The sequence below is a fragment of the Sturnira hondurensis genome, unplaced genomic scaffold (genome assembly GCF_014824575.4).
Source record: "Sturnira hondurensis isolate 20B ecotype Veracruz unplaced genomic scaffold, ASM1482457v3 Scaffold0015596, whole genome shotgun sequence".
In the NCBI taxonomy this organism is placed as follows: Eukaryota; Metazoa; Chordata; class Mammalia; order Chiroptera; family Phyllostomidae; genus Sturnira; species Sturnira hondurensis.
The window spans coordinates 10,773,746-10,798,874 of record NW_028088227.1 but is presented as its reverse complement, the minus strand read 5'-3'; the positions used below and the strand labels follow the sequence as shown (position 1 = coordinate 10,798,874).

General features: G+C 37.3%; 2 protein-coding genes across 3 annotated transcripts in view; one reads left to right on the top strand and one right to left on the bottom strand.

The window, feature by feature from the left end:
- SNX3 (sorting nexin 3) overlaps positions 1–23,576 on the top strand; it is a 42,706-nt gene extending 19,130 nt beyond the window's left edge. The window contains exons 2-4 of one of the 2 annotated variants that reach the window (XM_037064992.1): positions 16,167–16,262; positions 21,353–21,477; positions 22,826–23,576. In XM_037064992.1, coding sequence (XP_036920887.1) covers positions 16,167–16,262; positions 21,353–21,477; positions 22,826–22,931 — 327 coding nt within the window. In that variant the 3' untranslated portion in view covers positions 22,932–23,576. The remainder of the gene's footprint in view (positions 1–16,166; positions 16,263–21,352; positions 21,478–22,825) is intronic. The other variant, XM_037064993.1, reaches the window with a different exon arrangement.
- Positions 3,591–5,022, bottom strand: LOC119000326 (ATP synthase F(0) complex subunit C2, mitochondrial-like). The gene is made up of 2 exons (XM_037065302.1): positions 4,944–5,022; positions 3,591–4,222 (listed from the first exon to the last, which is right to left on the bottom strand). The coding sequence occupies exons 1-2, from the start codon at positions 5,020–5,022 to the stop codon at positions 3,720–3,722; spliced, it is 582 nt and encodes a 193-aa protein (XP_036921197.1). The 3' UTR covers positions 3,591–3,719.
- Positions 23,577–25,129: the final 1,553 nt, after the last annotated feature.

Genomic DNA, 25,129 nt, shown 5'->3' with positions numbered 1-25,129 from the left:
GTCCTGATGAGTAAATGGGTTCTGAACGTCTCTTGATTATTTCTGCTGGTTTGTTAGTAATCAAGTAAAGACCTTACTTACTGTCATATTTCAAGATTTCTGGGCTGCTTACTGTCATATTTCAAGATTTCTTGTGTAAAATACTTTGGAATCAACCATAGCAAAAACTTCTACACCATATTTACTGGGCTTGGGTGGAATATATTGGCTAACCCCACATTTGCCTTTAAATCCAGGTAACATTTTGTTTATTGTTACATTGTGTCCCATAGAGTAACACAATTTACAATTTTCTACAAATGCTGAGGAAATGTCTCTCACAGCCACTATTTCTCCACTTTCAGGCATTATGAAGTGGGTTAGTTTGTCATCAAACCTGATAAAATTACAAATAAATCTAAATCTTTTGTCAAGATAGTGTAAGTCTACAAAGTTCAGTGCCGCCACTATCTGTAGCCGGTCAATCCTGCAGATTTAGCCGGTTGCTGGCCATGTTAACCAGGTAGATGTAAGAGCCCTAAAAATGCTTTCAGTTTGGTTTTGTCTATTTGTCTAGCAACTCTTTCCATGAAAACCAGCTCAGATAGAATTGATGTGTTTATTTGAATGTAATAAAGTTAGATCTAAAATATCATTTATGATAAAGCAAGTGCCGAGTTTCAAGTTCAGTCTTGGTATTTTTGGTGTTTGGCCGAACTGATAGAAGTTGACACAGTGTTTTCTGTGGCTGTTTTCTAATATGTCTCCTTACTGGATTTTTCTTCCATTTTGATTCTTTGTCCTTTAAAAAAAAAAAAAACATACTTTTCATTCATGTCAAATTCACCTTCACTTTCTTCACTAGAAATATCTTGCTTGGTGTCAAAATCTTCTGAATGAACTTCTACATAGTCTTCATCTTCTAAATCACTTTCATTTTCACATTTGACTCTATCATTCTCATCATTGGACTCAAGTAGCATTTGAAAGGGAAGAAATTTCAGACCGTCGATGAGATTCAAGAAAATACAACAGGGCAGCTGATGGCAATTGGGAGAACTGTGTGAGATTCCAAGGTGCCTACTTGGAGGGAAGCTGAGGCATCATTGTCCTATGAACAAATGTTTCTTGTGTCTTCTTCAGTAAATGTCTCTACTTTTCATGTTACATGGATGAATACCTTCTGGATAGACCTCAGATACACTCTTTCACAGGTGACTTTAGTTTTGAGAAAAGCCAGAAGTCACAGGGTACCAAATCTAAGCTGTAGTGGGGGCTGAGTCACCTGGGTGATTTGATGTTTTGCCCAAAAAACTCTGAATGAGACCTGATGCGTGAGCAGAAATGTTGTCGTGACCAGTTACCCATACCTGTGGCCTTCTGAATCATCCGAATGGTTTCTACGGAGGAATGTTCAAGCTTAACGCAAAATTTGATGCAGATCTGTTGTTCTACTCACACGTTCTGAGTGCAGTGGCTACACAGTACACATGCCTACTCAAGGGCATCTGTTGCCCTCCCTGACTAGTACAGTGACGTCATTGTTCACGCATGTGCATTCTACTCCACTCTCCTTGACTGCCAGGTTACATCAGTGTTACACATACTGTTCTCATTATATTAATAATGGGACTTTTTAAAGAACTTTAAGCATGTTAAGAACTTCCACCACTAAAAATGGTATAGCTATAGTTTGAACCTTAAGTGTCTCTCTAAAATATAATCATAATGTCTCTAACCTTGAGTTTCTTAGGCTAATAGCCCTAGCTAGTGTGGCTCAGTGGATTAAGCGGTGGCCTGTGAACCAGTCACTGGTTTGGTTCCCAGTTAGGACACATGTCTGGGTTGCAGGCCAGGTCCCCAGTTCAGGGCGTGCAAGAGGCAACCACACGTTGATGTTTCTCTCCCTCTCTTTCTCCCTCCCATTCACCTTTCTCTAAAAGTAAATAAAATCTTAAAAATATATATCTTAGGTGAATGGAAAAAGACAGGGACTTTAAATTCTTCATCTATATAGTTGAACATCTAAACTTGAAAACTTGTGATACATAATGGTGTAAGCAGCCATAAAAGTATACTTGAAAACACTTTCTCTTACCTTTTAAAGCCTTTAAGCCTAAAAGATTTTGCATTCATGCGTTTATCATAATAATGATAAGTCATTATCAGGACAAATCGTGTACTATCTTACAAAAACTCTCCCCATGGTATTCCAGTATCCTCAGTCTCTCTCCTTCCCCCGACCTGTCCTTGTCAGTTTATAAAGTCTGTTACGTCAGCGACCCTGTCCATATACTTGGTCAGTGTTCATGGTAGATTCTCAGTGAACACCTTTCATGCTGTATACTTACTGGCATTCTAAGTAACATCAATTTATTGGCTTATGAGACTTCATAATTAATGTTTACAAATGTCATGACCTAAAATATCTTCTTTACTATACTTGTGTGGTTTGGGGGCTAGAGGTGAAGGATCTGAAATGATTTCCTTTTCTTACAAACCTCAGAGGAAAGGGCAAGGAAGGGGAATTATGAGGGGGAAAGGCTAGACAAAGTACTTAGAAGTGATCTTAAATTATGAGAAAAAAATCCAGAATACCCTGCTCTCCAGCCCCATCTCAAACACTGATTGTACTTGACAGTTAAAGAGTATAGGCTGCCCAGAAATTTTTAAAAATTATACCAACCTAGTTATTAATATATTGAAACCTTTGATGACCAGGTGCAACTGCTTGTGACCTGTATTCTCAGCCTTGATTTATTACGAGGATTCTTACTATTTCTAGTAAAGATTTTGTGTTAGTGATTTGAGTACTTTCAAGTTATTAGAACAATAATCATTCTTTGTGGATTTATGAAAGGAATATAGTAATGGTGCTGGTAGTCAGTCTGTAAACTTAAAGTGTGCATGTAATATGTTTAATGTCGTCGTCCAGTTGCTCTTATATATAGCTAATTACTCTAACTAGAAGAGAACGGAGTCGTTTGTTTCTTTGCTTATTCCTTCCTCACCCAAGGACATTTTTTCATTGCTTGTTTGGGGGGGGGAGACAGGAACATCGATGCAAGTAAGAAGTGTCAGTTAGTTGCTTCCTGTATGTGGTCACATTGTACATCGGTTTTCCAAGTAGTAGTTCATTCTTTGAAGAAACACCTCAGCTTCATTTTTTATAATATAGGTGGCAAATTATTGCATACTATCTTTTCCTAGAGGTTTATTAAATTACTGTAGAGAAAGCAATTCAATCAGATTATAAGTTTTATTTTCAAACTTTTGTTTAGAGTAGAAAACCTTCAGTTCAGCTCATGAGCTTCTCAAATCATGAAGGGATACTTCCTTTGCTGAGTAATCCAGAGTCAGTGATTTTCTAGGAGCCTCTGCTACTCAGCTCATAGTCAGGAGTTGAAAAGGAAGCAAAAATCTAAACAGCAAAGAGTTTAAAATTTTTAAGCTCAGTATACTTTTTATATAAGAAAATTCGTCTCTGTACTTTTTATTTTAAAAATTGTAAAATTTCTATATATAGTATATTATATATAGCATAAAAGGGATATATACACATATATATGTATAAAATACTGTGTGTGTGTGTGTGTATATATATATATATATTATAATTAATACAGTATTTATTTGTCTTTCCTCTGTCAAACCCTGAGCCAACCACTTTCCCCAGGCTGCCCAAGGAGGTATAGGAAAAGGAACGAACATACAGGGCAGACAAGACATGGGAGGAAGACCTATGGGAGCTGGTGATGGCTCCTTCCCATGGCGAAGAGAATGAGAAAAGCCACCATCAGGCAAAAAAGCCCTGTGGCCTCTGAGAGGGCCAAGCCCAGTATGGTGTGCGAGAAGAGCTGTTGCTTCAGAGAAGAGCTTCCTGGCCTAACCAGTAATGAGCTCCCAAACACAGTCCCAAGTCCAGCCCCAGAGCCTGCTACCCCTACTGTGGCAGTCCTAGTCCCAATGAACTCGGCTGCTGTGTCAGTGTCCCTTGCAATGGTGCTGGTTTGGAAACTGCAGCTAAAAGTGAGTGAGGTCAGAGGATATGGGGCTGCCAAGCTGCCAAGGCTCTCATCTGTCAGTGACTCTGTTCCTTTCAGCACCACTGCAGGTAGTGACCAGCTCAGCAGCTGAGAGGAGCTCCTGACCAAGGTGGGGGTGGACACAAACTTGGCACAGGTGTACACTTTCAGGGAATGGGGGGCTGTGGCAGGAGAGCTGCTCCCAGTGTGGAGAAGACCTCAGTCTGTTTCTCAGTCTGTTTCTCAGTATAATTCTCCCTAATCAGGTGACTGATTCAGTTATCTATTTCTGTGTAACCAATAACTCTTAAAAGTTGGTGGCTTAAAATAACAATTATTCACTTTATCAGTTTTGCTGTTTGGTCAGGTCTTAGGAGGAACAGCTGTCTCTGTTTTTCTTTATATTTGCTGGAGCAGCTTGACTGGAGCTAAAAGATTTATTTTGAAGGTTACACAATTGCATGGTTGGCTGGCAAGTTAGTGTTGACTAACACCTGGGAGCTCAGCTAGGGCTGTTGATTGGGTCCTGAGTTGTCCTCCATGTGGATAGCTAGACTTTGAACAGAATAATGGTGACTAGGTTCCAGAAACAAAATTCTTTTCTTAAATGTTCCATGAGGACAAGCCCCAATTCACAGGTGTTTGCTTATATACTATTGATCAAAGGCAGTTATATAGTCAAGTCAATACTGGAGAGGAAACAGACAGACAGACAGATACCCAGAGGCATGGTTTATCATAGGCCACCAAAGTAATAGCCTGCTACACTTAGGCACCTCTTCAGTCTACAGCAAAGTAGCCTCTCAGACATTTTAAAGCCTTAACATTCATAGCCATTGGCCCAGTAATTTCGCCTTTAGGGGTCTGTGCCAAGGAGAGTATATGAATTCCCTGGCTCTGTATCAAGGTTTCATCCAGCTGTCATCCATAGTGTTTTGCCCAGGGTCAGAGAGCTGGTTAATGCAGGAGTTGGGGTTAAAGTCAGATCTTCAGGTTCCAGAGCTTTGCGCTTTGCCATTGTACTCACACTTCATCTCATGTACGCCATCTGTGCAATCATGTTAACTATATCAAATGAGAAGCTAAAAATATAGGTATATTTAGCCAGAATAAAATTTGTTTATGTATGAGTCCAAAAGGATATTATCAAAATGAAATCTTGACAAATGAACATACTCTATTTTAATTTTTTAATTGCAAGGATACTTTTTATGAACATACCATACAAACTTAACCTAATATATCCCTATATATTTGTTTTGTATCTATTTCTACTCTGATTACTGGAGTATAGGTTTCTAAACAGTAAAGGTCTGTGATGGTAATGGTTGTAACTGCCCCCCTTATTTTATGCTGTAAATATATCTCTTGAGGGCATTTGTTTTAGATCCCTGTAGTTATATGTGCCTAATACTGTATGTATAGGCCTTTAGAATACACTTAATAAATAGAGCTTATTAATTAATATTCTTTCATTGGTTTCCACTTCAGAGTTCTACTTTAATAAATAGAGCTTATTAATTAATATTCTTTCATTGGTTTCCACTTCAGAGTTCTACTTAAAGTGACTTTGCATCCCATTTCCAGTTCAGTATTCTCAGTGTGGTTACTTCCAAATTGCTATCCTTGAGGAGGTAAAAATACCTATTTGCACAGATCTGTCCCCACTAATCTAGAATCACTTGCTGATCATCAGATTCCTGACTACCAACCCCTCCCCCCTGCCCCCGTGGCCCCCCTCCCCCGCACACCTCACCAGTTCTACATTTGGTGGGTCAAGGACAGTAGTTCTTGCACCTTAGAATNTACTGTATGTATAGGCCTTTAGAATACACTTAATAAATAGAGCTTATTAATTAATATTCTTTCATTGGTTTCCACTTCAGAGTTCTACTTACAGTGACTTTGCATCCCATTTCCAGTTCAGTATTCTCAGTGTGGTTACTTCCAAACTGCTATCCTTGAGGAGGTAAAAATACTTATTTGCACAGATCTGTCCCCACTAATCTAGAATCACTTGCTGATCATCAGATTCCTGACTACCAACCCCTCCCCCCTGCCCCCGCGGCCCCCCTCCCCCGCACACCTCACCAGTTCTACATTTGGTGGGTCAAGGACAGTAGTTCTTGCACCTTAGAATCGCCTAAAATTATTGATGTTCAGATTCCATCCCAGACTGATTTGAATGCGATTCTTTAGGAGATAGTGCTTGGGGTGTGTAGGGGTAGGTGGGTGTTTCAAAACTTCTGAGGCAATTCTTAGAAATAGGCAAATCAGGAAGATATAGGAAATAGTTTTGCACTTTTAAAGTTGTTCTGAAAAGGTCTTAATAGGCAGTTTTCTTTCAGCAGAAGTCTTTTGGATTGTGTACATGTTCATTAACTAATATGAGTGAGTTTTTCCTTACTATAGAATTATTATTGCACAAGTCCATTAAAGGTTGCTCATTAAAAACCTTGCATGAGCTTGTAAATGATTCTTGTTGCCAGTTTCACAAATGAATATGGACAAAGGAGAAAGTATATGAAACTACTTGGTTTATACATTAAAGCAGTTTAGATAATTTCTTCTCTACAATTATACCATAAAGAATACTTCTTTTAGAATAACAGGAAATTGTATCACTGGAAGGCCCCATATCCTTATTTTTAAATAAAAGGGAGAGAAAGAAAAAGAAAGAAAGAAAACTGAATACCTTGGCTTAGTAACAATCTACATTTCAAAGGTTCACCAGACTAAAAGCTTATTCTTCACTTAAATGACTTCTCCCCAGACATATTTAGAGTTCATCTAGGTTATAAACCATATCTCCATTTATTCATGCTGTTCCAGATTGGGTAAAACAAGTATCAAAAGTACTGAAGGGAGAGGTAATAGCTTAAGCACTTCTCAGCTTATCCTTTATCTCTAGATGTAGATATTTGGAGAAATGCAACCGTTTAATGAGAACTGTGGTGAGGCATCCATTTACATCTCTTAGGATTGACTGAATAGAGCATGGTCTATTGAGTATACTTTTGATGTCGTTGCCAGTCTCTTTTTTCAAATGTACACGTGACACTATCTGAAGAAATACTAGAAACACCTAGTAAACATTTTTTTAATATCTATTGTTAAACTATATTCAGGCGATCACATTTTGAGGCTTGGCTTTCTGCTTGGCTATCAGTGATAATCGGGTTACATATAGGGTATCTGTGAGCTGCTGACTTTAATAGGTCAGCCTATGTAAGTGTAAGACCCAGCTTTTTGGAGACTACTAACGTGGCAGTTTCCTCTGCTTAGATAGATGTGAAGGAAGCACTTGTTTTAGGGCTCCGTAACATGGTTTCAAAAATCTATTCCTTTGTCTGTAATGTGTTTGGGTTCCTGATGATTTTATGCCATGTGATTAGTAATACTTTGTGGGAAACAGCTGGTTCTCCCTTATATAAATAACAGTTTAAGGATATCAGGCGTACAGACCTCATAACATTTCATCTCCTTGGAGTTTTGTTTCTGATATAAAACAAGTGAACAGCAACAAAATAATATTGAACAGTTGTCTCCAGATTTTTAGGCTCGTTTTTTTCTAGTGTTCTGTACTTCCCAGGTATCTTTTGTAAACAGTCTATCACTTTTTCATGAGCCACACAAAATCTATGCACATAAAAAGGCAAGATGCACAGAAGCTTGAGAATTGCCATGAATTTCTCGTAGGGCAAGTGTAAATATCCATGGCTCCATTTTATAGCCAGAAAGACTATAAATCTTCTGATTCTGCATGTTCGTACTGTATTTGGCAAACAGAAGGGATTTCCTGCAATCAACCAGCCTCTCTCCTAGTGACTAAATCAAGCGAATAACTACCTAAAAATGTGATTTTTCCAAGAAGCAAAATTTGGGGTTTTTTTTGGAGGGGAGGGTTTACACTTCTATAAGTTTTAAATTTAGCTGGGTAAATTTCAAATGGCTCTAAATTTTATTTTGAAGGGTAGGTGCAAGAATAAGAAAAACTTACAATAAAGAGGGAAAGAGGTGACTTAGGAAAAACCTAGCTTACCTAATCATAACCAAGTGATCCAGTAATAGGAGAAACTGACATCATGTGCCTTCTGATGTGATGCACTGAGAAGGCTTCAACATTCCTGCCAAAAATGCAGGGCATGAAACTGGCCATGAGGAAACAGACAAACTCAAATGTATAATGTATTTCAAATGTCTGGCCTGCACTCATCAAAATTGTCGGTGACTCGAATGGCTAAAAGGCAGGATAGCTGTCCTGGATTAAAAAAAGACTACAGTACTAATTAGGGAAGTGCTGATTCTTAATGGGATTCTGGGTTTTAAGAAGTTACAAAGGATACTGTTGGGACAACTGGTAAAAATTTAATATGGGCTATACGTCAACATTAAATGTGCTGTATTTAGTCCTTGTTCTGTGATTATATAAGAGAATGTCCTTAGGAAATGCATACTGAAGTGTACTTAGTTGTGAAGGGTTATGATGTCTACAGTTTACTCTCAAATGGTTTAGCAAAATTAACTATATAGAACAAAATATAACAACAGTTGGTTAAGGGTATAAGTATAGTATTCTAATAATAGAACTTTTTGCTAAGTTTTAAAAAGACACAATATGGGTAGTGTAAAAAACACAAAGACATAACAGACTTATGGTGCAATTATTGGGTGACAGGTATGTATATTATCTCATTTCATCATTGCAACTGTATGAAATAGGATTATAAGAATATGACAGTATTGTAAATCTTATTTATTTTAAGATAGTTGTCTTTTGTATGATTTCCCAAGTAGTAAAAAAGAAATCATCTAGGTTAGTTTAACTTTGGAATCATCTGTTTTCATACACATTCACACTATTATTTCCAGTTTTAGGTGAGCAAATTGAGAAAGAGATTACCATATTTTTAGGACTATAAGACGCACCTTAGCGTAAGACACACCTAGGTTTTAAAGGAGGAAAATAGAAAAAAATTTTGAAGAAAAATGTGGTAAAATATTTAATAGCCTTTGACCTCACTCCACCACCCCCCTTTCCACAGCGAGCCAAGTAAGCTGCATTCAGACTATAAGACACAACCCCCTTTTCCTCCCAAATTTGGCGCGGGGGGGGGGGGGGTGTCTGAATAATACGGTAACTTGCCCAACTCAACTCACATAGCTGAATGGATTGCTGGTAATTTGACCCTACACAGAGACTGAGCTTTTAACCACTATAATACAGGATATTAGAAAGTATATAGTTTTATACTGAAGGAATTAATTTCTGAGATTTGAAGGTAAGAATGGGAAAGTTATTAGGGTCAGTAACTTTGATTTTCTTCTCCTGTACAAGAAATAGTATGACTGACCATGTAAAAAGTTTTGTTAAAACAATATATCAAAAATAATCTCAAATTTGATTAAAGTCTCCCATTTCTTTATTGAAGCATTATTTTTCATTATTGTTTTTTCTGTTGTTTTTGTTCTCTATTTCATTGATTTCTGCTTCAATATTTCCTCTCTTCTACTTTTGTGTTTAGCTTGTTTTTCTAGTTTCCTAAGGTGGGATGTTAGATTATTCATTGGAGATATGCCTTTCTATGTGTTCTGTATATTTATTTGTCAGGTTATTCATCTTTATCTCTCATTGTCTCAAAGTTCTTTACCTTTTAATGAAGTTATCTCTTTGTTTTATGTTGTAAGTATTTGTCTACAGTTTATTCTTGTTGTTTCAACTTTGTTTTTTGGGTGTACAGTATTTTTAATCATGTAAATGTAACTTTTTATATACTTCTCTCTTAACCTCACTGACCTAAGCTTCTTGAGGGCCAGGACATCTTATTATATCCCCCACCTTACCCAGCACTATGCCCTGTTATGGATGCTTCCAAACTGATGATAGTTGAATCCTCCTAAAACTATAGGAAAAATTATTATCCTTACTCTTCGTTCTTTAAAAACCAAAGTGAACATTTTATGTGTTAAACAAGTTGAAAGTGACCAATCATAAGAGTTTGTAATCAATGGTGATAGTTCAGTGACTTAAAAAACCTCCACATTTTTCACTTGTATTTTGATCGGTTTGAATTGAAATTCCTTATGATGGTAAGGAAGACATTAACAGACAAATTGACCACTCTAAATGTAATGAGCAAATAATGTTAAAAGTATAGCTGTCTTCATATAAGGAGAAATCATAGCCAGCTGAGAGAACTAAATAAAAGAATTTTCTTAAACTAACCATGATCCTTTTTTAATGTGTAATCTGTCAAACTATTAGCTAATCGTAGAAAGGATTGGATTTTCTCCCTCCCACCCGCCCCCCTCTTCTATTAAAGTGAATGAGATATAATCATGATTATGTCAAAAGTTCAAAAGGGAAAATGGAAGGTAAAATGAGCTGGATTGGCATTCTTCCCCCAACATTGTACCTGTAAGCTTGATATGTTGTTTCAGAGATTAACTTTATAGACTTCCGTGCCCAGAAGTATGAAAATTCTTAGGGAACACTTTTCACAAGCTTGATCTTAACATATTGAATAAAGAGAGCAGCTAATCCCTTTTGTAAAGTAATTTGAGAAGAGGGAATTCAAAATGTAAAATCTCACCTGCAGAAAACACTCAATTCTGTAAAGGCCTTTCTATCTTTAGACACTTACAAAGACTTAATATTTTAATGCGGAAGGGCGAACTTGGTTAAAAAGCCAATGGGTGAAATTAGAGATAAATAATCCAGTGCTTTCTTTCTGGGAATTATCATCCTGCTCTCCAGGGGACCTAATTTTATTCCCTGTGGGGAATGAGAATACCTCTCTGTACAGCAAGCCAGCATCTCTAAATATAAGCTTGACTTCTAGTATAATAAGAGTCTTGTTAGGTACAATTTGCTCTTGGTCATTAATACAATGAACAAATGTTGTGGTTACCTGGGAAAGAAAATTCAAGTGCTTTTAAACCTCTTGTGAGATTTGGTTTCATGCTTGAAACCTATACAGTGTTATGCCCAATAGCATCTGTAGAAGATTCCAAGCTATAAGGTATACAACATAGAGAAGTTAATACACTTTGGAAAAAAATTAGAACAGAAAAAAATTATTTAAATTTAAGATTCTAAATAAAAAGCTTTTCTTTAGCCGAATGACAATTACCGGTGGCATTAAGTTTAACAAATGATTGGAATCTTCTTATGAGTGAATTTTGTATAATAATGATGTTCCTGTGGACAAAATAGGAAGCCAGCGTTTCCTTCTAGTGGCACTTTTCTTTTCAGCTGTAAGAGTGTTTTTAGTTCTACAACTAGAAAGATTGAATTAAAGGACAAAATATAATCTCAAGGTATATACGGTTGACTCTGGAATAATGCTGGGGGTTAGGGTACCAATCTCCCACACAGTTAAAAATCCACTGATAACTTGACTCCCCCAGAACTTAAGTACTAATGGCCTACTGTTGACTGGAAGCCTTACCAATAGCATAAACACTATTAACATGTTTTGTATGTTATATGTATTATATGCTATATTCTTACAATAAAGTAAGCTAGAAAAAAGAAAGTTTTAAGAACATTAAACTACATTTGCAGTACTTTATTGATGCCATTAAGTTTGTCATCTAAGTGAATTCTCTGTCAGTACCTACATCAATATTGTCATGTATGATGTAAAACACTGTAGATAATTACATGTATTATACTAGTAATTTAAAAAAATGAAAAGATACTGTGAAAAAGAAATCCATATTTATTACAAGTATAAAGATTAATGCATTGATAGCCAGCATATGTGATTGCTTTATAGTAGCCTAGTGTAACTGATACAACAGGAGGCAACTATGAAATGATTACAGTAGCACAGTATATACTATAGTTAATTTTATGTAGTTGTGGCTTAATCCTTACACTTGTTTACATTTCTCTTGACAGCCAATATTTCCATGTGTGGTCTGTGTGTGTGTTTTAATTTTTTATAATATAATTGTGTACGTTTTATGGTAGTAAATGGTAAAACAGACTAGTATTTATATATTTAATGCATTCATAATGTGCCTAACTCTTAATATGTTTGATATTTCTAGGCTACATGGTTAATGAGTGAAGTCTTTTTCTTTTAAAGTATATTTTATACATTGTGCTATTACGGTTGTCCCATTTTTTCTCCCCTTTATTGCCCTCCATCACAACCCCCATCCCACCAGCATCCCCCCAGCATCCCCTTAGTTCATGTCTGTGGGTCATACCTACAAGTTCTTTGGCTTCTCCACTTCCTATACTCTTCTTAACATTTCCCTATCTATTTTGTACCTACCATTTATGCCTCTTTTTCTTTGTCCCTTTACTCCAGTTCTCCCTGCTCCCTGCTGATAACCCTCCATGTGATCTCCATTTCTGTGATTCTGTTCCTCTTCTAGTTGTTTGCTTAGTTCCTTTTTGTTTTTGTTTTAGGCTCAGCTGTTGATAGTTGAGAGTTTGTTGTCATTTTAGTGTTCCTAGTTTTGATCTTCTTTTTCTTAGATAATTCCCTTTAACATTTTATATTATAAGGGCTTGGTGATGATGAAATCCTGTAACTTGACTTTGTCTGGGAAGCACTTTATCTGCCCTTCCATTCTAAATGATAGTTTTGATGGATAGAGCAATCTGGGGTGTAGGTCCTTGTCTTTCATGACTTTGAATACTTCTTTCCAGTTCCTTCTTGCCTGCAAGATTTCTTTTGAGAAATCAGCTGGCAGTCGTATCAGCTGAGCACTCCTTTGTAGATAACTGTCTCTTTTCTCTTTAGGATTCTCTCCTTATCTTTAATCTTGGGTAATGTAATTATGTGCCTACGTGTGTGCTTCCTTGGGTCTAACTTCCTTGAGACTCTGAGCTTCCTGGACTTCCTGGAAGTATATTTCATTTGCCAGATTGGGGAAGTTCCTTCATTATTTTTCCAAATAAGTTTTCAATTTCTTGCTCCTCTTCTTCTCCTTCTGGCACCCCTATAATTTGGATGTTGGGACATATAAAGTTGTTCCAGAGGTTCCTAAGCCTCTTCTCACCTTTTTGAATTCTTATTTCTTCATTCTGTTCTGGTTGAATGTTTATTTCTTCTTTCTGCTCCAAATCATTGATTTGAGTCCTGGTTTCCTTCCCATCACTGTTGGTTTCCTGTATATTTTTCTTTATTTCACTATGCATAGCTTTCACTTTTTCCTCCATTTTGCAACCATACTCAGCCATTTCTGTGAGCTTCTAAATTACTGGTGTTTTGAACTGTGCATCTGATAGGTTGGCTCTCTCTTTGCGCTTAGTTCCACGTTTGGAGCTTTGATATGTTCTTTCATTTGGGCCATATTTCTTTATCTTGGTGCATGTTATCTTGCAAGGGACAGAATCTTAGGTGTTGGCTAAGGTGGGGGCAACCTACATCACTTTGTTGTGGCGCTGCATGTGGGGAACGGGTCCAAGAGGGAACAATGCTGCTTTCTTGGCTCTCGACTGGCTTCAGTCAGTTCCCACAAGCAAATTGGGCCCTTCGGGTGCTGATTCTCAGGTGGATGGGTTTGTATATGTTCTAGTACTCTGTGAATCTGTCCAATGAACTCTCCTGTGAAGCTGGGCATTTCTCCAGTTGCCACAACTGCCACAGGTTTTTACAGCCAGAGTTTTTGAGGCCTTCTTTAATCACATTGGAACGCTGGGTTGTGCAGTCTGCCTTGCTCCCCAGTTGTTCCAATTTATCTGCACACATATGTGGGACCACCAGCTGCCACCTTGCCGTACAACCTCTGCCCCTCCTGCCAGTCTGAATGAATGTTTCTTCTTTAACTCCTTGGTTGTTGGACTTCCATACGGTTTGATTTTCTGGCATTTCTGGTTGTTTTGGGGTTTGGGGTTTTTTTTTTCAAATTTGTTGTCCTATTTTTGGTTTTCTTTTTGGTGGTTGTCCTCCTTTTGGTTGTACAAGGACGCATAGTGTATTTACTTACACCTCCATCTTGGCCAATAGTTTGGGTTTCTTTCAAATCATTGCAAATCTCAAAAAAAAGTTTCCAGTGTATTTATGGGGGGGAAGCCACACCTAAGTGGACTTGTGCAGCTCAGACCTCTCATTCAAAGGTCCACTGTAGTATTAAATAGCATTTTCAGTATGATATGGCATTATTTGTGTTAGGTCATTTCTGTCCCTTCCAAATTTTGTGATACTATATGTATTTTAAAACCTATTCTTATTTAATTAAAATTATTGGGGTGACAGTGGTTAATAAAATCATGTTTAAAGTGTACAGTTCTATAATACATCATCTGTATACTATATTTTATATTTAACATGCAAAGTAAATCTCCCTCCATCATCTTGTATTCTACCCCCTTTACCATTTACTACCTCTCCCTAACCCCCTTTCCCTCTGGTAACCACTGTCCTGTTTTCTATGTCTGTGAGTTTGGGGGGTTTCTTTTTGTTTGTCTTGTTTGTTCATTTGTTGTTTTCAGTCTTATACCCTAATTTATTTTGCTTAGCATGGTATCTCAGGTTCTCTGTTGTTGGAAATGACAGTGTTTTATCTTTTCTTCTGGCTGAGTACTATTCCACTGTATATAAGTATCACATCTTTATCCAGTCATCTATCAAAAGAAACTTTGGTTGTTTCCATGTCTTGGCCACTGTGAATAATGCTGCAGTGAGCATAGGGGTACATATGTTCTTATGAACAAATTTTTCAGGTATCGACTCAGAAGAGGGGTTGTTGGGTCATATGGTAACTTCATTAATTTTTTTGAGGAACTTTCATATTGTTTTTCACAGTAACTATGTCCGTTTACATTCCCACAAGCAATGAATGGGGGTTCATAAAATCTATTTTTGATGGTAAAATTGTGATGCCACACAGCTTTGGCTAATTGTCATTAATCATAAACCATTTTTCATTTGACTTGGTAATATGCATTCTGTTTTTTAAAGATCATTAAAAGGTAATAGAGCCCTGGCTGGTGTAGCTCAGTGGATTGAGCGCGGGCCTGCGAACCAGACGATCGCGGTTCGATTCCCAGTCAGGGCACATGCTTGGGTTGCAGGCCAGTTTCCGGCAGGGGTCAGTTCCCTGCAGGGGATGCACCAGAAGCAACCATACATTGATGTTTCCTTTCTCTCTCCTTCCCTTCCCCTCTAAAGATAAATAAATAAAATATTAAAAAAAAAATCATCTCTAAAAAAAAAAAAAAGGTAATAGAAATATTCTTGTTACTTTTAAGTTTAAAAATTGACAGAAGTGATCTTTGCAATCTTGTAAAGAATAATCTCTGGCCCTGGCTGTGGTAGCTCAGTGGATTCAGCGTGGGCCTGCGAACCATACAATCACAGTTCAATTCCCAGTCAGGGCACATGCCTGGGTTGCAGGCCAGTTCCAGGAGGGGACTCATGAGAGGCAACCATACATTGATATTTCTCTCCTTCTCTTCCCCTCTAAAAATAAATAAATAAATGAAATTAAAAAAAAAACACATGTAACTTGGGCTTCCTTGCTGGGGGTTTCTTTATTAAAAATTAAAAAAAAGAATAATCTCTGAATAAAAGTTTTCTTCCGCTCTGATGTAACCTCAAAGTCCTGGGTATTGTGTTTCCCATTCTTAAATTTGCCCTCAGTCTATAAAGCTGTGGACCTATGAATCTGATGTAAAATGCATGGCTCCTAATTTCCTACTTCCATTGAGTGATTTTTCTGGCATTTTTAAAGATCATTAAGAATATGCAATATAGTGGAAGAAATAATACCAAAATATTTTGTATTTTATTTCAAAGTAGTTAAGGTCTGTTTCTCCACTGAACATTATATATTAAGCTGTTATCTAAATTGGATCATGGCTTTATCTTCATCCCTGCTCAGTTGACATTTTTACAGGTCAGTGCAATAGAAAAAATGGCCTTTGTTTATGTAACTAACCTCAGGCAGAACAACATCCAATAGCATATGTGCTAACTTTCATATTGAAAGTTTTACTCTAGTGTAAATAATGTTTTTTAATAGTTAGCTAAGTTTTATTTTGTTAAAGGTAAAAAAATGACACCTTAATAACTTTGATTTTCTATCTTAAGGTAACCAGGCTTGCCATATCATTAATTTAGCACACACATCTCACCCCTCTTTGTTCTGAACTCCCTGTAATATGCTTCAACTTAGGAGTGACATTTTTTGTTTCAGACAAATCTGCCTATTTTCAAGCTGAAGGAATCTACTGTTAGAAGGAGATACAGTGACTTTGAATGGCTACGAAGTGAATTAGAAAGAGAGAGCAAGGTAAGAATTATATGTAATGCAACTTTGAAGCAAAACTTTCCAAATTTCAGTATAAAATTTCTTAGGAAAATTACCTTGCATAAAATGAATAAAAGTAAATATGATTTCTCCTTTTCAAAGAGTTCGGTTTTACCTTATTTCATGCAAGCTGGATGAAGTGTATAGTTTTTCTGTATAATTATCTTCCTTCTTTTGTGTCCCAATTGAGGCCTTTGCTGACTTACACTGGGATGACACTTCACTTACTATTACTTCCTTTCCCTCATCTTCCTATTCCACCTTCCCCCTCCATACCCCTAGCCAGGATTCTTTCCTCAGCACGTCTCATGGGTCAGTGCATTTCCAGTATTTTTTACTGACTCATAATAAATACACTTTTCATCATCATACACTTACATATAACAAAAGTTTATAGACTAGTACTTAGCTTACTCTGTGTGATACATGCTGATACTCTTCAGATTAGTGTTTTTAAATGATGACCATGATCTACCTGCAATTTGAACAGAGTCAAGTACCCCGGTAAGAATTGTCTTCTCTCATAAGCTTTGGCTGCAAAATAAATTAGAGCATAGTCACACTCTAATATCCCTATTTCAGCTCTGTATCAGGATAACATCACAGAGTGCAGTGTGCCCAGAATGATGAAAAGTTATTTTTTGACTAGAATATAGTAGGAATAGGAGCTCGTAAGTAGGTTAAGGGGTAGCTTGTGCTTATTTCTGAAGCATAATAAGAAAGAATGGAAGGAAAGTTCCTAACCAGATAAATGGGGCTAGATACAAGAGCACATATGCCAGTCATTGCATTCTGTTGAAATGTAAAAGAAAACCATTTTATTCATAAAATACTTAAGAATAAAACTAGAACTGTAAGACCCATGTAATGAAAACTTAAAACTTCACTGAAAGACAGAAAAAGGCCTTAATAAGTAGAAATACTACATTCTTGCTTTGGAATATTCACTTTTGAAGATGTATTTATTTTATAAACATTTGAGAGCTCAGACTGTGTGTTCTTTGAGTAACAGAGCTGTGAACAAATTAATGTCCCCAACTTTTATGGTGCTTACATTCTATTGGGTGAGTTTGGGTGCTGATAAAGGGAAGGCATTTGGTTTTGTGTTTCTTTTTTGCTGTTATTATAATAATTTTATTTTATTATTATTATTGCTAATCTGTATGAAGTTGTGTTGCTCTTTCCTTTTTTACCTTGTCAAATTATTGTTTTAGGATAACTCCTAGTTATAGAAACTCTGCACCAAAAAATTTGAAGTTTTACCTCTTAGATTGGGTATAATTTGTATTACTGATGTTTACTATTTATATTTCTCCTTGTTTTAATTGTTTACTTCCATCTTTTCTCTGTTTTGGTGTAAGATAAGGTTCCAGTGAAGTGGTTGGTCATTTAACAGATATTTAGGCTTCTATAATATGCCCAGCTTTTATCAAAATAACCATAAGTAGTCTAAAAGAGAGTCCTTGATTTGAAGGCATCAATAGGCTAGATTGGTGGTTCTTCACAGGGACGGGTGGTTTTGTCAACCCCATTTACTGAATACAAACTCCTTTCTCCACTTGTCAACAATTTTGTGTTTGTTATGAACTAAATTTCCAATAAACACATTGAACAGTTTTTAAATTATTTTTTTTAAAGATTGTATTTATTTTTAGAGAGGGGGAAGGGAGAGAGAAAGAGAGGGAAAGAAACATCAATATGTGGTTGCTTCTTACACGCCCCCCCACTGGGGACCTGGCCTGCAACCCAGGCATATGCCCTGACTGGGACTTGAACTGGTGACCCCTTTGCTTTGCAGTACGGTGCTCAATCCACTGAGCCATGCCAGCCAGGGAAGTTTCTAAATTCTATGGCATTCCACTAATCTATTTGCCCTTCAGAACAGCCTGAAGATATGTTCTGATGTCTTCAGGTACCTAATATATGTTGCAAATAGTTTGATTATTCTTGAGCTTTATTAAATTCTAAAGTTCATATATAAATCTGCAAGTTTATAAAGACCCTCATTAATATTTTTGTTCGAATTTTATTGATTTATAAATAAGTTAGGAGATATTGCCTTCTGTCAAGTCTACTGCTAAAATGCTACCTCTAAGTGAGGCCTTCCTTTGACCACCCAATATGAGAATATCTCTCTTTTAGTTTAAACTCCTAGTTTAATTTTTTCAAGAGGACATCACCATCTGAGATATTAAATATTGATATATCTCACTATTTTATTGTCATAAATAGGAGTGCTACTCGTGGTATCTAGGGATAGAGACCCGGGATGCTATTAAGCATTGTGAGTGCACAAGAAAGCCTCTTTCTACTACAGGGAATCATGTGGGAGTGCTGTGGTTAAGGAAACACTAGGGTAGAAACCAAACTCATCTGTAAAATAAGTAGCTCACTGCTATTTAACACTGTTCAAAAATAAATGTCTGAGCCCCAAATAATTCCCAGAAGATAGGAATCAGTATAAGTTGACCCTAGAGGATAGTCAGGCTTTGAAGGTGAAAATTTGGGGTGTTCCTATAGTGTTGGAAGAAATGACTGGTTTGAGAAAAGATAGGATAGCTGATTTGGGAGAAAGGTAACGTGCTTCTTAGCCTAGGAAATGGAATAGTGGTGACAAGTAGTTGTTGATGATCTTGACATCACCTCACAAGTAGGGAAGCCTATATGCAGGTGGTATGGGGTGGAAGAAATGGATAACAATTTGTATCTGACTATGTCTGAACATTGTTAATATTACGTTTCTTTATTTTTTAAGTATATTCTATTAATTATGCTATTACAGTTGTCCCATTTTTTTCCTAACCCTAACCCTTTGTTCCCCTCTGCCCTGCACCTCCCCTCCTACCAGCTTTCCCTTCCACCCCTTAGTTCATGTCCATGGGTTGTACATATAAGTTCTTTGGCTTCTCCATTTCCTAAACTCTTATTAACCTCCCCCTGTCTATTTTGTACCTACCATTTATGCTTGTTATTCCTTGTACCTTTCCCCCCTTTCCCCCCTTCCCCCTCCCCACTGATAACCCTCCACATGATTTCCATTTATGTGATTCTGTTCCTGTTCTATTTGTTTGCTTAGTTCCTTTTTGTTTTTGTTTGAGTTCAATTGTTGATAGTTGAGAGTTTGTTGTCATTTTACTGTTCCTAGTTTTTTTATCTTTTTCTTAGGTAAACCCCTTTAACATTTCATATAATAAGGGCTTGCTGATGATGAAATTCTTTAACTTGACTGTGACTGGGATGCAATTTATCTGCCCTTCCATTCTAAATAGTAGCTTTGCTGGATAGAGTCATCTTGGATGTAGGTCCTTGTCTTTCATGACTTTGAATACTTCTTTCCAGTTCCTTCTTGCCTGCAAGGTTTCTTTTGAGAAATCAGCTGACACTTTTATGGGAACTCCTTTGTAGGTAACTGTCTCCTTTTCTCTTGCTGCTTTTAAGATTCTCCCTTTATCTTTAATCTTGAGTAATGTAACTGTGATGTGGCTTGGTATGTACTTCCATGCGCCCAACTTCTTTGGGACTCTCTGGGCTTCCTGGACTTCCTGAAAGTCTGTTTCCTTTCACAGTTTAAAGTTTTCCTTCATTATTTTTTTCAAATAAATTCTCCATTTCCTGCTCTTCCTCTTCTCCTTCTGGCACCCCTGTGATTCAGATGTTGGAACATTTAAAGTTGTCCAAGAGGTTCCTAAGCCCCTCCTCATTTTTTTTTTGAATTCTTGCTTTTTCATTTTATTCTGGTCGAATGATTTTTTTCTTCCTTCTGTTCCAGATCATTGATCTGAGTCCCACTTTCCTTTCCCTCACTGTTGGTTCCCTGTATATTTTTATTTCACTTTGCATTGCCTTCAATTTTCTCTCCATTTTGTGACCATACTCAGCCATTTCTGTGAGCATCCTGAGTACCAGTGTTTTGAATTCTGCATCTGAAAAGTTGGCCATCTCTTCGTCAGTTCTGTTTTTGGAGCTTTGATCTGTTCTTTGATTTGGGCCGTATTTCTTTGTCTCAGCGCATGTGTTATCTTGTAAGGGCCAGAGCCTTAGGTATTCATGGGGGTGGGGGACCCATATTGCTGTGTTGTGGCACTGTATGTGGGGAAGGGGTTCAAAGGGAACAGTGCAGTTTTCTGGGCTCTCACCTGCTTTCAGTCACTTCCCCCTCTACCCACAAGCAAATTGGGGCCTTTTTGGTGCTGATTCCTGGGTGTGGGTGGATTTGTGTATGTTCTAGGACCCTGTATATCTCTCCAACAAACTTCTCCTGTGAGCTGGGAATTTCTTTTGCCACTGCAACCCCCACAGGTTTTTATACCCAGAGGTTTTGAGGCTTTATTTCCCTTCACTGGAACCCTGAGTTGCATGGTCACCCTCCCTCCCCAGTTGTTCTTCCTGGTTTATCTGCTTGCAAATGTGGGCCCACCAGCTGCTGCCTTGCCAAGTGTCCTCTCCACACTCTGCCTGGGTCTACCCCTCCTGCCAATCTGGATGAACGTTTCTTTAACTCCTTGGTTGTTGGCCTTCCATACAGTTTGATTTTCTGGAAGTTCTGGTTGTTTTTTAGTTTTTAGATTTGTTATTATCCTTCTTTCGGTTGTGTGAGGAAGCAGAGTGTATCTACCTATGCCTCCAACTTGGCCAGAAGTTCCCTACGTGAATTTTTCTTTATTGCATTGAAAGTTGATTTCGATCTCTACCTTTCCATTGTAATAAAGCATTGTCTTCCTCAGGTGACATCAGAACTTGTCTGGGGGGCATGGTAGCTTTTATCTCAGTATTTTTTTCATGTTTTCTTCACTTGTGCTTTGCTAATAAGTCCAGGAAAAATGATAATTAAGCTAGGGGCCCAGCTATTGAGGAGAGTTGTTCTGATCAGCTCTTTTGTGTTTGGTTAACTTGCCTCCAAAACATTGAATATTTTTTTCAGTGTCTTTTATTGACTCCCTTTTATATTTAAACAAGTTTGACAGAGGGATGGCTCTTATAGTGAGGATATACTTTTTCTTGATTTTGTGATCTATAGATGTCCACAACTCAGCCAGCACGTTCGAGAACTTTCTTTCCTTACGTTGTTTTAGGTTGTAGTTCCCCCACTCCCTGGGAAAGCATTTTTGCGTCAGCTTCCTTTTAGAGGAGATGATGGAATATTTGATGACAATTTTATTGAAGAAAGGAAGCAAGGGCTGGAGCAGTTTATAAACAAGTAAGTTTTTTCTGTTTTTCAGGGTGTGAGAGTGGACAGTGCTCTAAGATTATCTTATGTGACTGCTAGTAATTTTGATATTAAGCTAAACTGTAATATTGCTTTTCCTTTTGTCCATTTCCTAACTTTTTGTATCATTTAAGCGAAGTAAAAGTATATAACAAGTTAAATATCATGTGATAAATATTAACACACTTGAGTGATTGAAATGAGTATCTTTGTTTTGACCTAAGTTGTGTATGTATTTGGGGGTTTTTTTGGTTAATTTATGCAAATTACATTTAAAATTATAGCACTTAAAAAGACTGTTTTACTTGTGATTCTTTCTGATTTAAGGTATGTTCTAGTATGAACAATAAAACTTACAGTATCCTTGAAATCATTTTGTTTGATTGCAGATGGAGGTATTATCAGCATGTCTTGTAAAATGTGCACATTTAAAATTTTCATGGCAAAATGTATTCTTTTGGAAATGTAAGAAGATGGGGCTATCTTTTACTTTAGAAACTCCTAAGATCAAAGCAAAATTTGTAACTTTAAATTTTATTTCCATTTAAAATACAGGCATTTTTAAAAAGGTAGGTAGTGATAGTTATACCAGGGAAGGGTTCACTATAATTAAGTATTGGCTTTAAAATTGACCAAATGAGGTCAAATCATAAAGACTATGGTTGTGTGAACTATTTATTAGAAGCACTTTAATTTTTATCTTTGAAGATCTGTGCGTGGTGGATAAACAGAAAGAAAAGCCTTTTTTGTTGTTTTAGACAGCCTTCATTGTCTTTTTATGTACATACTTTCCCTTTAGAGAAGGCAGTGCTAAAGTAGATGTTTTTAAATTCTGAAACAGAAGTCTGTTTGCCCAGTCTGATCTTGTGTTTAGTCTAATGGAAACCTTTAAAATTTTTAAAAGCAAGCAACCCGTCCCCCACCCCTGCCCAAAGAACCCTGTGTACCTGTACCTTCTACTGTTTGGGGCTTTCCTTGAGCTCCAGGGCATTTCTAACTCTAATCCTGTATCTTTTCCTTCTTTAAAATGGATTTTTAGAGTCAGGAAATATTTTACTTTTAATTTTAAAATTAATTTAAGTTTCTTATAAATGTACCATCTAATAGGTAAAGAAGCTAACTGGGTACATATGCCAGAAGCAGTGCAAAGCTCGTGATTGAATGTTTTCTAAATTATCCTTGTGAACCAAAGGAAAGAGAATTTACTTCAAGTTGGTAAAGCATAGATTTATGGGAAGTTCAGACTAACACTTGTTATTACTAAATTGTTTGTGTTTCCTAAACTTAAAATATGTGTTTTTATAAAATATTGGACTAAATTTGTCTGTTTTATTCCTAGGGTCGCTGGTCATCCTCTGGCACAGAATGAACGTTGTCTTCACATGTTTTTACAGGATGAAATAATAGATAAAAGCTATACTCCATCTAAAATAAGACATGCCTGAAACTTGGCGAGAAGGGGAAAAGAAACAAACTTTCTGTGACTATTAATGATTCGTATGCACCAGTGAAGAAGTTCTAACTTTTAGCATGCTACACAGAAACTGGTATATCTTGCCTTTAGTAATACTAACACTCATATGCTCTGCTTCGTTTTGTTTTGTTTGGGCAGTTGACAAGAAGTTAATTTGCTTTAGTGAAAATCCCTCATTCCAGCCTTTCTGTATAATGATGCTTCCTTGCTGTTCTAACGTGGTACACTCTCTAGCCTCACAAAGTTGTTATTCCAGCATAAGCTCCAGTGTCCCCACTAAAGTTACTGATCTGACCTTATCTGCACAGTTTTTGTGTCCTGTTTGCTTCTTGAATAACTAGGATATTTCTCTTACCGCCTTTTCATATGTGACGTCACTTGACCCGATTTGTGTGTAGGAGCACCGCACCGTCGGTTGCCGGCCCCCTGCACATAAGACACCGCTTGTATGCTGAAAGTATCTCCCTGCAGGCTTGTAATGCCCTGCACATAGAAGACCAGTGAGGGAAATCTTTATATTCTGTATAAGGACAAAATCAAATTTATATACTAAAATCATTTGTCTAAAAATTTAAGTTGTTTTCAAATAAAAATAAAAATGCATTTCTTATATGTACTGATTGTGTTGCATCCAGCTTTTCTTCTTTTATGGCTTTTCTACTTAACTCACTTGTTGAGAGGGATTATTTACTAATTATATACTTCTCATTCCTGTAACTTCAATCCTCTTTAAACAGTGGTGATACCAAATATGCCACCACCCTTTGACTGGGGTATTTTCTTTTAAACAACTAAAGAAGCGACGTACTAAAAAAGCATTCCTTAAGGCTTGAGTCGTTATAAAGCACTTTGTGTATTTGAAAAATGCTTTATAATCTCAAGTCATTCTTTTTATAAAAGCTCTTTTAAGATAATCAGTGCCATGCCTCCTGTTATTTAGAGGAATATTTTCTAGCTCATCTGCATGACTTGCTTAAACAAACTTAGCAAGGGTGTAATAACTCCTTTTTTAGTCAACAGATTCATGCTTTCTCTCTAATTTGCCTTAGGGTGGTGGCAGTCCTGACCCTCTTTAACCAAGGGAGAGGGACACAGGGTTCTCCCTGACTGGTGTGATAAAAAATGAGAAAATACATGCCTTCTTGCTGCTTAACCTGTGTTGTGGCCAGAACTTTGCAGCCAGAATGCGGTCTCTTGTTTGAATTTCACAACATGGTGCTTTGGGGACCCACTGTGACCTGGAGTTAATCCCCAAGGTGTAAGGTAAGGAAGGTTTGTCTGCCCACACCAGAATGTCACCTGGAGACAGGTCAGTCATTTGAGAGGAAACCAGCTTAGATCTTGGCCAAACTAGGATGTCCACCAAGAAAATTGGAAACCATAGGAAGAAGTCAGAGCTGCTTTGTAATAAGGCCTTAGTATTTCACAGTGCCATAATACTGGGCCTTTCAGTTATTGTGTATTAACACACAATGCTAAGCAAGGTAAATTTTATTTTATTGAGCCAGCAGAACGAAGTCCAAGTCTGTCAGTTTTTGGTCTTCACAACTAAGGAACGGTAGCTCTGCTAACAGCACAGTGCCTCCGAAAGCAGCGGTTCCCAACCAGGGGTGACTTTTCTCCCTGGGGATATTTGGCAGTGTCCTGAGACATTTCTGCTTGTCACAACTAGAGAGTGACGCCAAAAACCAGTGGGCAGAAGTTAGAAAAGCTGTTACATCTACAATGCGCAGGATAGCTTCCACAACAGAAAAATGCCAATAGTGCTGAGGTTTCCACTCACTATGGAATTTTTCTGATTTTGGTCACTTAAATATGAGGGAATAATGTGGTTTCAGATGAGTTGTACTGACCGTGCTTACTTCTAACCCCTACAGTTTCCTAAGGGCAGGTGTACTCTAAGAAAGCTGAAGGCTTTAAGTTAGGTGAAAAGTTGTTCTATTCCAGATAATATGTTTCTGCCAGGGAAGGTAACTTCCCAGCGTTGTATATCAACACTGGAAGGAACTAAAACCATGGCCTATGTTAAAACTACACTTTTAACCCTGTAGAGTAAAACTGCAGGGGCTGTTAACTCTACGCATAGGAAGATGTTCTAGAAGCCCTTATGAGCCTTCCTAAAAGATTACTAGTGAATTTGGCAGTGGCTTATGCAGCACGAGTTACAGG